Genomic DNA, 13,640 nt, shown 5'->3' on the forward strand with positions numbered 1-13,640 from the left:
AAAGTAAACCTCTCAGAGGAACCAAAAGGACAGCAATTATCCTGCCTGGGGCGATTTTAAAGAGTGAATTCCTCTTCCTTTTATTTTAACCGAGCTGTCAAGGTTAGGAAATCAGGTGGTATAAAAGGTTTATCAGAGCTCTGAGAAATGCATTTACACCTCTGTCTCTTCATGACCCAGACAGATGTGTGTGTATACGTAGAGTGATTGTGTTTGGTGGTTGGTCCTTTGAAACCCGGATGGATGAAGACAAAAATAGTATGAGTTGAATGTGTAATGAAACGAAGTTATGAAGCTGACAAAAAGCCTCATTGGCAGCATTAATAAAAGTGGGTCTTTATGTTTGTGCTAGTTAAGGACTCTCTGGAAGACAGAAAAGAAAGGGCATTGTAATGAATGTTGTGGCTCGCCATTGATAGTGAAGGGCCCTCCAAATCTCAGAGGAATGCATACCCACTCCACCCACTACTACAAAACACGTATGTGTGACCTATGTGAAGTTCTCCTATTCCACGGATGAGCACAGGGGTTTTAGGAATATATGAAGGTCAATTTACTCTAGAAAATTAGCGTGGTGATAAAACTGCACCTTTCTGAAAAGCCTTTTTAACTCTTAAATGAATGGGTCTTCAGTAAATGTTTTTCTCTCAACAATCCTAAGGCGGTTAAGGTTTTCTATGTGAACAAGGCACATCACATAAACTCAACAAGTATAATGAACAGTCTAATGTTTTCCTTACAGGACATTCTATTTCAGACACCAGACACGACACAAACCCAATTAGTATTACCTAAGTGACAAAGATCTAGATGTAGAAGATCTTTAGACAATCGTGGAAAAAGCAAAATATAGAGGGTTTTTTTTTTTCCTCTTCGGGAGAACCTTGGGTAAATGTGGCCTAAAATAATTCCAAACAGGGTTTTCATGGTACAAAATTTGTGTATTTGTAAATATCATAGAAGGCCTAAATGCTATAGCTATAAACATAGACACAGGATTCTTATAAATGGGAAAAAAAATACATGGCAAGCAAACTCCAAATCATGAGAATAGTATTAATTGACATTTTTTAAAAAAATCCATGCTTTAAATATGGGCTTTGATGAACTTGTCTGTTATTTGAGCCTCGTGACACCCCAAAAGGAGTACATCTAAATTTACATGAGATAAGAGAATATAATTGGGGAAGAAATTTCATCCTTTATTATTTCCATCCTTTCAAAAAGAAATCCACTTGTTAATAGCTAAGTATCTGCAGTACAAGGAACTCTAGAATAGGGTTCTATTTCTCCTTATAGTGGTCAAACTATTTCATCCATCACACCAATTCTAAATTAAAGACAAACAAAAATTGAGAGGCCTCCCATACCCCATCCAACATATTCTAACCAGAAATATCAGGGCACTGTGAACTCTAGAGTACAATTTTCAGTGGGGAAAAATGTTTCTGCAAGTCTCTTTATCCATGTCATCACTCAAAGATAGTTTAGAAAAATAAAAGAGTCTGGTGAAACAAATCAGGCAAGGGTGCTAATTCTAACTAGATAATGGAATAACAGTCTTCTCTCTTAATATATACTGTTCAAGGATTTGTAAAAAAAAAAATAAAAATAAAAGTCTCCATATAGAAAAGGAAAGAATTTTTTATAGACTCAGAAAAACTGGGTTCCCAATTCAGACTACCCTATGTGACTTTTGTCACTACCCCTCTTTTCTGATTCTTACAAAGTAAACCTAATTAAGAACCTCCCTCATTAGTCTTCCAGAAAAATTAGCACAGTTTATGCTAATTACTCCTGCAAAATTTAATAAACTCGTTGAAATGGGAATAGTCTAATGAGGTTTTATTTATTGAACTAAGATAACTCCCAGGGAAAAGGTTAGGACACAAGGATATCCAATGTACTAATAAAAGTACAATTTATTCGATTTCTAAACAGGACTTTTATTGCAAGCCTTTTAAATTCAAGTATGAGTTTGCATGTGAATATGTTAAATCAATCTCCACCTTAATTCAATAACTGGAAGTCATTTTTTGCTTTTTACTTTAACAATAATTACCACACGTAGCCTTTACCCTCAATGATAATGAAATTTTCTGTTATTAGTTCCTGGTCATCAGGTATTAAACATTAAACATTTGACTTTTCCCATGTCTGCACAGCCCAAATATGTGGATCGTTGGGCACAAGCTGGATTTTTTTTTTTTTTTACTCTTAATAAGCCATTTGGCATCGAGCAGAAGTGTAACCTAGCAGTCAGCTCCAGATGTACACTCTCTCCATTTTACAGCAATTTTTCTATGAACTTTTTTTAAAGTCACTTGACAAATTGTCATGATGGTAAGAAAAGAATTTGGGTCACAGTTTTCTGACTCTGCCGCATGCCACTAGAAGGAGGTAGAAACTCCTTTTCTAAGTCACAGCGTACAACTGCTGATTTGGTTAATTCCATTTCTTGACAAAAATATGCCAAGCCAATGTCCCCAAATCACTAGCAGCAAATAATACAGCCAAAATCCTACACAGAAATAGCTTGCCCTGCACCATTGCCGTATGACCAGAAAGCCTCTTCCATCTCTCCTATAAATAGTTTTCCCAAATAACCACCGCCTAATGTCTTTTGACTGATAAAAATAGCACTGTTCTTCCAAATTCCGAAGGACAAGCAAAGGAACTAAAAATCCTTGGTGCTCCAAAGGTAACTGCATGTTAAAACTCGGAGAAATCCTGAGGCAACGACTGCCTGAACCCTCATCTCGTATAATTACATACTGTATGCATCTTGTAAAAGCAGTTACTACTACTACGGAATGCAGGCCCCGTCACCTCTTTTTACAAAATATTCAGGCTTCACGTCCACAAATCGGAACGCAAATCAAACCCTAAGCACAAAACACGTATTACACAATCAGTAATAGAGAATGAAATTGGAAATTATGAAATTCAAACACAGTTGCCTTCACTTTTTTCCCTTTGCAGCAATTTAATGGGATTGAAAAATCTTTTCTATTTTGCCCTTTCTCGTGTTCTTTCCTTGTTGCTATTTTCTTCTCTCGTTGTTAAAAATGGAAGTTTCACGTATCAGCCCAGACAGGGCTGGAGTTTTAAAAGCCTTTGGCAGGCTGAAGGGCAAATAAATTCTGAAAACTCAGATGCAAATAAAAATAGCTAAACGGGGCTTTGCATATCAACTGGTATCCATGCGTGAAAAGACGGTTCGTGAGAGACAGGGGCAATAGTCAGCAGATACACATATGGTGGGACCGGTGCACAGAACACTGCACTCCAGCCGTTTTTAAAGTACTCCTATCTTAACAGAATGAGATTAACTACACACCGTTTTCTATTTTGTCTGGCCAAAAGTGGGGGGGAAAATGAAAAGGATAAATGTCATGAGTAATATCTCTAAAGCCACCAACAGCATAAAGTGCATACTTATTTTGCCTAAATTGTTTGAACTATCCCGGCCAAGAAAAGGTTTTAAGTACCCTACTGGGACAGATGCTAGGCGGTAACAATTGAAGCCACACTAATGCGATCCAGGTAACACAATCCTGTTTCAAACACACGGGCCGGCTAATTACAGCACTGCTGAGTCAAATTTCTTATGCCATTGCAACCCACAAGAACAGGTCAAAATCAAATGTTATTCAAACCACAGTCATATCAGCCTCCCGTATCAGAGTCACAGCTTAAAACCAAACGAAGAACTTAAAAGCTTAACCCATTCACAAGCAAAAAAAAAAAATGTTTTCATCAAGAGTGGCAAGGTAAGGAAGGTTCTTGTCATCATTTATACCCAGAGAGACCACATAGGAGGACAAAATACTGATAGTTTCAAAGCTTGGAGGGAATATTTGGGCTGATTATTTCATCAGAACATTTTGCTTAAAGAGAGAAAAAAAAACTTGCTTAAATGAGAAATGGTATTTTGGGGAAGATACATCTTTGTGAAACAAGCAGCATTAGAATTTTATTTATTTTGATCTTATTCACTTGAAGAATTTTATCTTCCACGGCAGCAAAAGCAATTATGAGGGCATACCTGCTCTGGCAGATAAACATGCTACCCTAATTCTATAGCCAGCACTCCACGTCGCTATCCATTAAACCTCCACAGATTTTAACTTAGAATCAAATACATGACTACAAGCATCAAGTACATCTTAATGACTATTAGTGAGAGAAAGCCTATTAAGATATCCAATTGAAATCTAATTTTTATAAAGTTACTTGGCAACTGATATCAGGTTAAAGCCTGAAGAATCCCATAGGTCAAAACCAATAATCTTTTCACATTAACTACAATAAACCAAAGTAAACACCTTGCATAATTTTTTTCCAGCTGAAAAAATGATCCATCAAGTCCAAAAAAGATGAATAATTGGGAAGACAGGTTGGTTATTATTTCCTTTGTGGTTGCTGTTGTCAAAATCAATATTACCAGAACCCCAAAAGGGACTTGTGTATGGCTGCTGATCTCCTCTGTGACGGGCTCAGTCAGTCTTAGGAGCAAGTCTTTCTCCAGCAAGTCGAAGATGCTAGCTCTATTCCTAGATGACAACTGACAGTATCCATAAAGCTTCCAGGCCATTTAGCTCCCAATGAGTAATGCTACGTAACAAATGGTTTACCATACGTGTTTCCATACAATGAATTTCAATAATTAAAATGTAAAATGAATATTTGGAATGCGACTCGGCATAATGTGTGCGCACACTGACTCGAAATGGCACACGGAGAGACTAAAACAGATTTATTGTTCTACAGTGATTTACTTGGTCATGTCAGATTAGTAATATGGATCTGTTTAAAAACACAATAATTAAGACAAGCAGGATAAATTAATCAACTTACAATACAGTATGAGCTACAATTAAACCCGGAAAATAACAGCAGAAAATCTTGGTGCACGGATCCCTTTAAACTGCTTTTATGCATAAATAAAACCTTAAAATGCAGATGGATTACATCCAACAGAACTACTGTAGCTAAAAGTGATAATGATTCAAACATTTTTCAAATAAAAGTTAAATATTTATAAGCACCCAACCACATTTCATAAATCACAAACTATTATTATTTTATTTCTGAAGCTTCCTGGCACAGCGTGAGGATTGAGCCACAGAAAGTCAGGAAGGAAAGAAAAAGAAAAAAAAAATCTTCTTTAGGAGCATGAATCAGACACAAAACCGGAGCAAGCCAAGAATCAGGCCTCCAAAGAACATCCTATTTGGCTCTCCCAGGAACAGCGATAGCTCGGCCCCACCGAAGTCACAACCAACAGGCAGGTTTCGGCCACAGGCGCGCCTCGCCCTCACCGTGAGCGACACAAGGCAGGTGTTTCATTATAACGAGGAATAAGGATCCATTGAAAGGAGAGTGGTCCCTACCTGTCAATTATCACTGGATCTGAGGGAGTCTCGTTTCGGTTGCCACAGCTTTTCTTGTCACAACAGCGGCTACGAAGCAAAAGCGAGAGGCTTTAGTACAATCATTACAATGTAAAATCGTCATGTACGCGGACAGAAGGTTCAAATTGCTGGGTTGCGAATGCTAGAATTACCACGGAGCCATACCTGGTAATCAGCGGGTCCCTGGGACAGAAAATTCTACGTGGGTCGCCTATGGGTTAATGGCCAGGCTTAACCTCTCCCGGCTCAGAGGAGGGAGAAGGAGGGAGGGACAGGGGCTCTCGCAGAGCCACGCATGACAGCCCTAAGATGGGGTCTCTCCATCACTGGCCGATGTTGGCAGAGTTCAGTGCATGATTATCACATCTACCCAATGAGAATATTCAGGGGTGTGGGTGGCTCAAACGTTCTCCCCTCAAGATCGCGCTAATTGCGTGGAACGCGTCAATAATGAGGGCTGAGTGATTTCCCCCCTCCAGTCATCTTGTATTAAGTGGATTCCTTTCTCTGCTCCTTTCTCTTTTATGGGTGGCATTTCCTTCACGACAGCCTTCCCCCAAATTCTAAAGCAGGAACAGTTTGCTTTTGAAACATCTTCATGAGAATACAGGTAAAACATAATAAAGAAGAGGCACCGCAAATGCGCGCGTGCATGCGCGCGCGCACACACACACACACATACACAGTGGAGATGCACATTCTCAGTCCACCAGTTTTTATATGGCCATCACTGGCCATAAAAGTGAGTCCAATGGTTAGCACAGCCTTGACAATGGGTATTCTTGATCAGGCCAGGGAAAGAAAACCCAAGGTTGAAGAAAGCACCACCGCCAAAATGAGACCTGAAGACTACTGTCTTTTTTTTTTTTTTTTTTTTTTTTGTGGTACTGGGGTTCCTGGAAACCCTTCCACTTCCGGGCTACACTCCCAGACCTATTTTTATACTTTTTTTATTTGGAAACAGGGTTTCTTAAGCCAGCGCGGCTGGCTTCGAACCTGCGCAATCCTCCTGTCTCTGCCTCCCAGGCGCGAGGATTACAAGCGTGCGCCACCACACCCGGCTTTTTTTTTTTTAACTGAGATACTTCTAAAAGGTGGGAAAAAAATCATGTTCTTGAGAAGAGCCACTATCAACAAAAAACTATCCTCTGAGACATGTTTGCAAATAGCAAATGTGTCCCCTTGCTAGTTACATCCAGGGATAAACCAGTAAAGCACATGTTTGGTCAGTTAAGGTGGTGGGGAAGGTTAAGCAAGGGTTAGAATTTCCCATACACACAAACAAAATATGCACTTTTCTCCCTCCTCTTACACACACACACACACACACACACACACACACACACATTTGTGTACACACCATAAAGCTTGTGACTTACTGAATCATACAGCCTAAATTTAGAGAGCTGAGAACTAACTTTTCAGGCCCCAGATATACAGTACTGCATAGGACGGGAAGCCCTTCACCAAACACGGGAAGTGTCTTTCCTAGCTATAACTAGAGCTTGGAGAAGAAAATCAGCAATCAGCTTCCAAACTTGCTGATAATTCTGTCTACACCTCGGATCTTCAGGAATCAATGGTAAGATTTGTACCTTCTTTGTCACCACCCTAGAAAACACACCATCCTCATGACATCTCTTTCCTTTGTGATTCAGAGGCAACTATTTCCCCTGGGCCTCAGCTCTGCTCTATGGGGGCTTTGGGGCTGGAGGGCCCAAAGTCCCATGATATCTAAGACACAGATAAAGAAACAGGGAAGAAGGAAGAACAAGTCATTGGAACATATATCAGAAAACAGAGTGGCAGCTGGGCGTGGTGGCGCACACTTGTAATCCCAGCATTTGGGAGGCTGAAACAGGAGGATTGCGGTTCACGGACAGCCTCAGCTACTTAGTGAGGCCCTCTGCAACTCAGTGAGACCCTGTTTCAAAATAAAGAATAAAAAATAGGGTTGGGGGTGTAGCTTGAGATAGAATGCCCTGGGTTCCATCCCCAGTACTTCATAAAGAAGGAGGAGGAGGAGGAGGAGGAGGAGGAGGAGGAGGAGGAGGAGGAGGAGGAGGTCTCCTTTACCCAAGAAGGGAAAATGATAGGAAAAAAGAAAAGGCCCATTTTTCCTTTCGTTGTTGTTGTTGTTGTTGTGGGGGGTGTCTGGGGGATGGAACTCAGGGCCTTCTACCTCCAAGCTACACCTCCAGACCTACTTTTATATTTTATTTGGAAACAGGGTCTCACTATGTTGCCAATAGCCTCACTAAGCTGCTGAAAATGGCTTCAAATTTGCCATCCTCCTGTTTCAGCCTCCCAAGTACTGGAAATTACAAGCATGAACCACCATGCCTGGCTTCATTTTCCTTTTCAAAAATAGTAAGTAGATAAGAGGGGCCTGAGTACAGGTGCCTATAAAACCAGAACTTGGGAGACTGAGACAGGAGGATCACAGTCCCAGGCCAACCTAGGCATGTCAGCCAGACCTTGTCTCAAAATTAAAAAGGAAATAAAAATGGCTGGGGATATAGCTCAGTGGTAGAATGACCCTGGGTTCACACCCTCGGTAACACACACACACACACACACACACACACACACACACACACACACAGAGCAATGGACTATTCCATTCCCTGATGGCCACACTCTCACCACGGTTCTGCCTGGATGGATGGAATGCCCTCCAGGCCCCTTCAAATATGCTTGACAGAAACTGTGGACAAGCTGGGTATGGTGGCACACGCTTGTAATCCCAGCATTTGGGAGGCTGAGACAGGAGGATCTCAGTTTGCAGACAGCCTCAGCTATTTAGTGAGGCCCTTTGCAACTCAGTGAGACGCTGTTTCAAAATAAAGAATAAAATGTAGGGCTCAGGGTGTAGCTCAGAGGTAGAATGCCCCTGGATTCCATCTCCTATGCCTAAAAAAAAAAAAAAGAAAGGAAGGAAGGAAGGAAAGAAAGAGAAAGAAAGGGAAGAAAGAAAGAAGAGAGAGAGAGAGAGAGAGAGAGAGAGAGAGAAGAAAGAAAGAAAGAAAGAAAGAAAGAAAGAAAGAAAGAAAGAGAAAAGAAACTGTGGACAAGAATGTACCTGTGAGATATGGTTCCACCCCCAGACACTAATATTATCCCCATCCTCACCCAAGTCACTCCCGCTTCTCTCTGGACTCCTGGAATAGCCTCCCACTGGTCCTGCTGCTCCCACTGTGACCCTCTCCAACAGCCAGTGATCTTCTCGAAATGTCCATGGGACTGTGTCATGCCACAGCCCCAGCCCTGTGGACAGCTTCCCAGTGCACTTAGAACAATCCCTGGCAGGGCAGCCGCCTGCCAGCCTCGCCAGCCAACTTCCATCTCTCTGATGTCCACCAGACCTCAGGTCCAGGCCTAGGCCGCCTCTCAGCTGGCGAGCTCCGCCTCCAACCCTCCCCTGTCAGGGGACCTCTCCTGGGCCCTGGAGCTCAGCTTACACCTCCCTCCCCAGGGAGGCTTGCCCTGACGCCCCACCCTTGACCTAGAGGAGCTTTTCACGGGGTGTCTTTCTTGCAGGGCACTTAAAATACAAATTACATTGTTGCGCACATATGTTTGCATATTTTGGTTAGGTCTTTCTCTCCCACTTCTAACTCAAGTGCTTAATATAAAGGAAAGAACTGTCCATTTCTTTTTCTTTTTGTGGTACTGGGAGTTGAACCCAGAAGCATTTTACTCTCAAGTTACACCCCCAGACCAATTTCATTTCTTATTTGGAAACAAGATCTCACTAGATGGCTGAGGGCCCCACTAAATTTCTGAGGTTGCCCCTGAACCTGAGACCCTCCTGTCTCAGCCTCCCAAATCCTGGGATCACCAGAGTCTAAATTACTGCCGGTCTTCACTGGCCTGGATTCTCCTGTCTCCGCCTCCCAAGCTGTAGGATTACAGGCCTGTGTCACCACCCCAAACCAAACTGTCAATTTTACTTAATGGATAACATAAAGTATTGAATGAATGAATGAATGAATGAATGAATGAATGAATTTATGAATTAATAGGATGGACTAGGAGCAAAGACAATCCAGGTGCATAGGAGGGTGACAGATAGAGTAGCCCCTGGTCCTCTGGGTAGACATTGCTGATGAAGGAAGGTGCACCCCACCGCCCCACACACTAAACCACCTCCCAAAGCAAATGCCACACTAGGCCCGAGATGTGTCCTTTAACTTAACCAGGGTCCTCATCTCCTCAAAATAAAAATAATCCTGAGGAGCAAAAAGAGGAATTTAACCTTAGTGCCTCTCTGCTGTGCCCCAAAGGACCAAGGGAAACAGATGCAAAACGTAGAATACAAAACAAAGGGTAGAATAGGAATAAAGCAAAATAAAGGTAGAAGACAGTAAAAGTGAAGGGGCCAGGGATTGCTCGACATCTGTGAACTTTATGCAAAGTATAGAAAATGGCTCAACAGGTTTTCTGATTCTTGGGTGACGTCACTAGCACCCATAGTCATTACTCCCAAAATGGGATCCTCAAGCTTCTGTTCCGCCACTCAGCAGCCACAAAGCAACATCTGCGGAATGATCCCATTAAGACACATACATCTGTCTTAAGATACATGCATGCACACACGTGTGTGTGCGTCATACCTATGAACATGCGCATGGGCATACGCACGCCCAGCCTTGGAATATAGGGAATTCTGTGAGTGCACAGAAAGGCAGGTGGAATTTGACGCACTTTCAATGAAAAGAACTCTATGTTATATCCTGAATTGAAAAGAAGTCAGGGGCAGAATGGTATGTGTAGCATAATCTCATTTCTGGGGGTAGAATAAATGAGCGAAAGAGAAAAGAAGGGAAGGGAAAATCAAATTTTTCACAAGCCTGGTCCATTCCCTCAAGTATCTAAATGATGCCATTGCTTTGGAGAGTTCTTTCTCCACCAGCCCAGAGGCCTCTAGCTCCTCCTCCTGCTGCACCTTTCTTTGCAGCACTACGCTATGTTACATTTCATATTTATTTTTCTTCCTTTATTGGGTGCCTCGCTCACTTGGCTATATGCCCCACAAGAACACAGTGCTAAGACTGGTTCTTCCCATGTCCCCAGCAACTGGAGCCCAGCCTAGCACACAAGCCTTCAGGAATCCTTTTTTTAATTTTTTTTTTCAGTACTAGGGAGATAGAACCCCAGGGCATTCTACTTCTGAGAGACACCCCCAGCTCAAATTTTTTATTCTTTATTTTTGAAACAGGGTTTCACTAAGTAGCGAAGGACCTTGCTTAGTAGCTGAGGCTGTCCACCAACCGCCATCCTCCGGTCCCTGCCTCCCAAATGCTGAGATTACAAGAGTGTGCCACCACGCCCAGCTGGGAACCTTTTTTGAATCAATGAATAGGAAACTTCAAAGAGCTGAATTGTAGAGAGTAGATCCTGTGGTGGGGAAGGGAATGTGTTTTATTTGCACACTTCTTCAGTATTGTGCTTTATATTGCAATATTACTTTGCTATTAAAAACTGAAAACTCGCCAGGCGTGGTGGCGCATGCTTGTAATCCCCGCGGTTGGGAGGCAGAGACAGGAGGATCATGCAGGTTCGAAGCCAGCCGCGCGCCCTGGCTTAGGAGACCCTGTTTCCAAATAAAAATGTAAAAAAAAAATAGGTCTGGGAGTGTAGCCCGGAGGTAAAAGGACTTCCAGGAACCCCAGTACCACCAAAACAAAAACAAAACAAAACAAACAAACAACAACAACAAAAAAAAAAAACCTGAAAACTCAACCAGGAGAAGAAGGAAGGTGTTTTTATCCTGAGCTTTCATCTACCTCCCTGTAGCTCCCCAGAACCAAGCAGAGCGAGGAGCTGTCCTTCACATCACCCCATCTCTCTTGCCCATGTGAATCCTTCCTCCTACCAACCTCGGTCCAAGAGAGAGAACCAAGGCATTAACAAAGGACAAGCTGAACAGAAAACAAATTCACTGGTGTTTAAGGCAGAAGAGGGCTCACACTGAAGTCATCCAACAAGCTAAACAGTTGCAAAAAACACTTAACACCCAACGTTACCATGTTAATAAAGAAGACACCACTGGCAATCAGAGAGATGCAAATCAAAACTACCCTGAGATTTCACCTAACTCCAACTAGAATGACCATCATTCAAAACACAAACAACAGATGCTGGCAAGGATGTGGAGAAGTGGGAACTCTAAAACATTGTTGGTGGGATTGCAAATTAGTGCAACCACTTTGGAAAACAGTATGGAGGATCCTCAGAAGAATGGCCACAAATCTACCATTTGATCCAGCAATACCACTTCTGGGTATCTACCCAAAAGAAAAGAAACCAAACTACCAAACTAATGCACGTGTATCTATGTTCATCGCTGTACAATTCACCACAGCCAAACTATGGAACCAGCCAAGATGTCCATCAGCAGATGAATGGATTACAAAACTGTGGGATATGTACACAATGGAATTTTACTCAGCCATTTAAAAAAACTCAAATACATCATTTTCAGGGAAATGGATGGAACTGGAGGACATTATGCTAATTGAGATTAGTCAGTCACAAAAAATAAGAAATCAGATGCTTTCCCTAATATGTGAGAGTTAGGGAGAGATGGGTCATAGGAGGAACTCTAGATGAAAAAGGAAATCCTATAGAGGAGCAAACAAGACAACCTAAAGGAGGAAAAAGGAGGGAGGAAGAGTAAAATCTCTAAAACACACAAAGTACTTAAACATATCGAAGTCCACCACTAAGCCAAGCAAGGGAGGGAGGAATGGGGAGGGAATGGGGTGGGAATTGGGTAGGGGTTAAATCAGTGATGTTACATGTCTGTACACACAAGTTTTTTACCCCAACATGATGTATGAATATAATGCACCAATAAAAATTTAAAAAATTAAAATCAAAAAATAAAAAAAGAAGACACCAGCATCCTTACATCCTCCCTACCCTGAGATAGACGCTTCACCCACTATTCTCTGTGCCTGAATGCACTGGCACCTGCTCCCTACAGTGGGCATCTTTGGGGCTGTCTGGAGTTTCCTGATTTGCTCTGTCCCAGAACTGGATTTCAAGAGCAGGCAAGTGCCACCACTATTTACATCTCTTCCTAATTGGTAGCCCACATGACAGCCATGTGACCAGTGACAGCTGTCGTTTTCCCCACTTCTGGTAAAGTACATATTCTGCGGAATAGAACAGCAGCCCTTTCTCCTGCAATATCACGTGTTTCCCAAACAATTATGCTCGCTCAGAGAAAAGCAGATTTAGGAGTCTCTGCCTTAGCAGTCTGACACAGGTGGCACCTTTCTAGTAGCTGACTCACCAATTCACAAATCAGGGCAAGAAACATCTAAATGTTCCCTAATCACAAGACCTACAGATCCTTGTCTCGGGCACAAACTAACTTCCTATCAGTAGAGTCTCTTGCAACTAGAGAAACACATCATTTCAAACTAAGTTCCATAAAATAAAAAAAAAAATGCCTTCGCTGTTACCCAAGGCCACTGGAGAAGGAGATATGGGGATTATCTGAATAGTCTGATTAATGGTTATAAGAATGACTAGATTCTAAGGAATCCATAATATAAACAGTTCTTGAGGAATGCATCTCACCAAGCCTCTTCTACCCTCTCTCTTCCTCATGCATCTTGAAATAAGTTATCTGTCCTCAGAAAACAAACTCAAATGTTAGAACTTAGAGGCCTGCCCTTCCCCTCCACCTAAGATTCCTCTCCAGTGATTCCTCTACGTTTCATTCTTGACTCCTCATCACTCCCTACTTAATTGTCTGCGTTTCCAAGCATTATCAAGTTTTCTCTCATACTAAAATACATATTTTAAGTCTATAAAATATGTAAACATATATGGAACAAGTATATATGTGTGTACATATGTATATACCTATGTGTATATGTGTGTGTACATGCATGTATATATGTGTGTATAAGCACACATATATGTATATCTGTACATATATACAGACATCTCTATATACACATATATCTTATACACACACACATACACTTGCTCCTTCTTTAGAGTTCATGTCTTCACTGATCAGCATCCTTCTTGCAAGAGCTTCCGTCTCCTTTCTCCTCCACCCCCTTAAAACTCTCCGGCGGCCTCAGCACCTCCTTGAGCCTCTCCAAATCATCAGTGATGTCCTGGTGTTTTGGTCTTCATGCTCATCACCTGGATGGCCCCAGCAGGCATTCTACGGATGACTGCCCCTTGTTAAGACAC

General features: G+C 42.0%; 1 protein-coding gene across 7 annotated transcripts in view; it reads right to left on the minus strand.

The window, feature by feature from the left end:
* Positions 1-13,640, minus strand: part of EBF1 (EBF transcription factor 1) — a gene marked incomplete at both ends in the record, with an annotated part of 425,505 nt that overhangs the window by 391,938 nt on the left and 19,927 nt on the right. For 6 of the 7 annotated variants that reach the window (XM_080699123.1, XM_080699120.1, XM_080699126.1 and 3 more), the window contains one exon: positions 5,397-5,465. The exons of the other annotated variant lie outside the window; for it this stretch is intronic. In XM_080699123.1, coding sequence (XP_080555249.1) covers positions 5,397-5,465 — 69 coding nt within the window. The remainder of the gene's footprint in view (positions 1-5,396; positions 5,466-13,640) is intronic. 7 annotated transcript variants of the gene reach the window in all.

The sequence above is a fragment of the Muscardinus avellanarius genome, assembly GCF_963383645.1.
Source record: "Muscardinus avellanarius genome assembly, chromosome: 7".
In the NCBI taxonomy this organism is placed as follows: Eukaryota; Metazoa; Chordata; class Mammalia; order Rodentia; family Gliridae; genus Muscardinus; species Muscardinus avellanarius.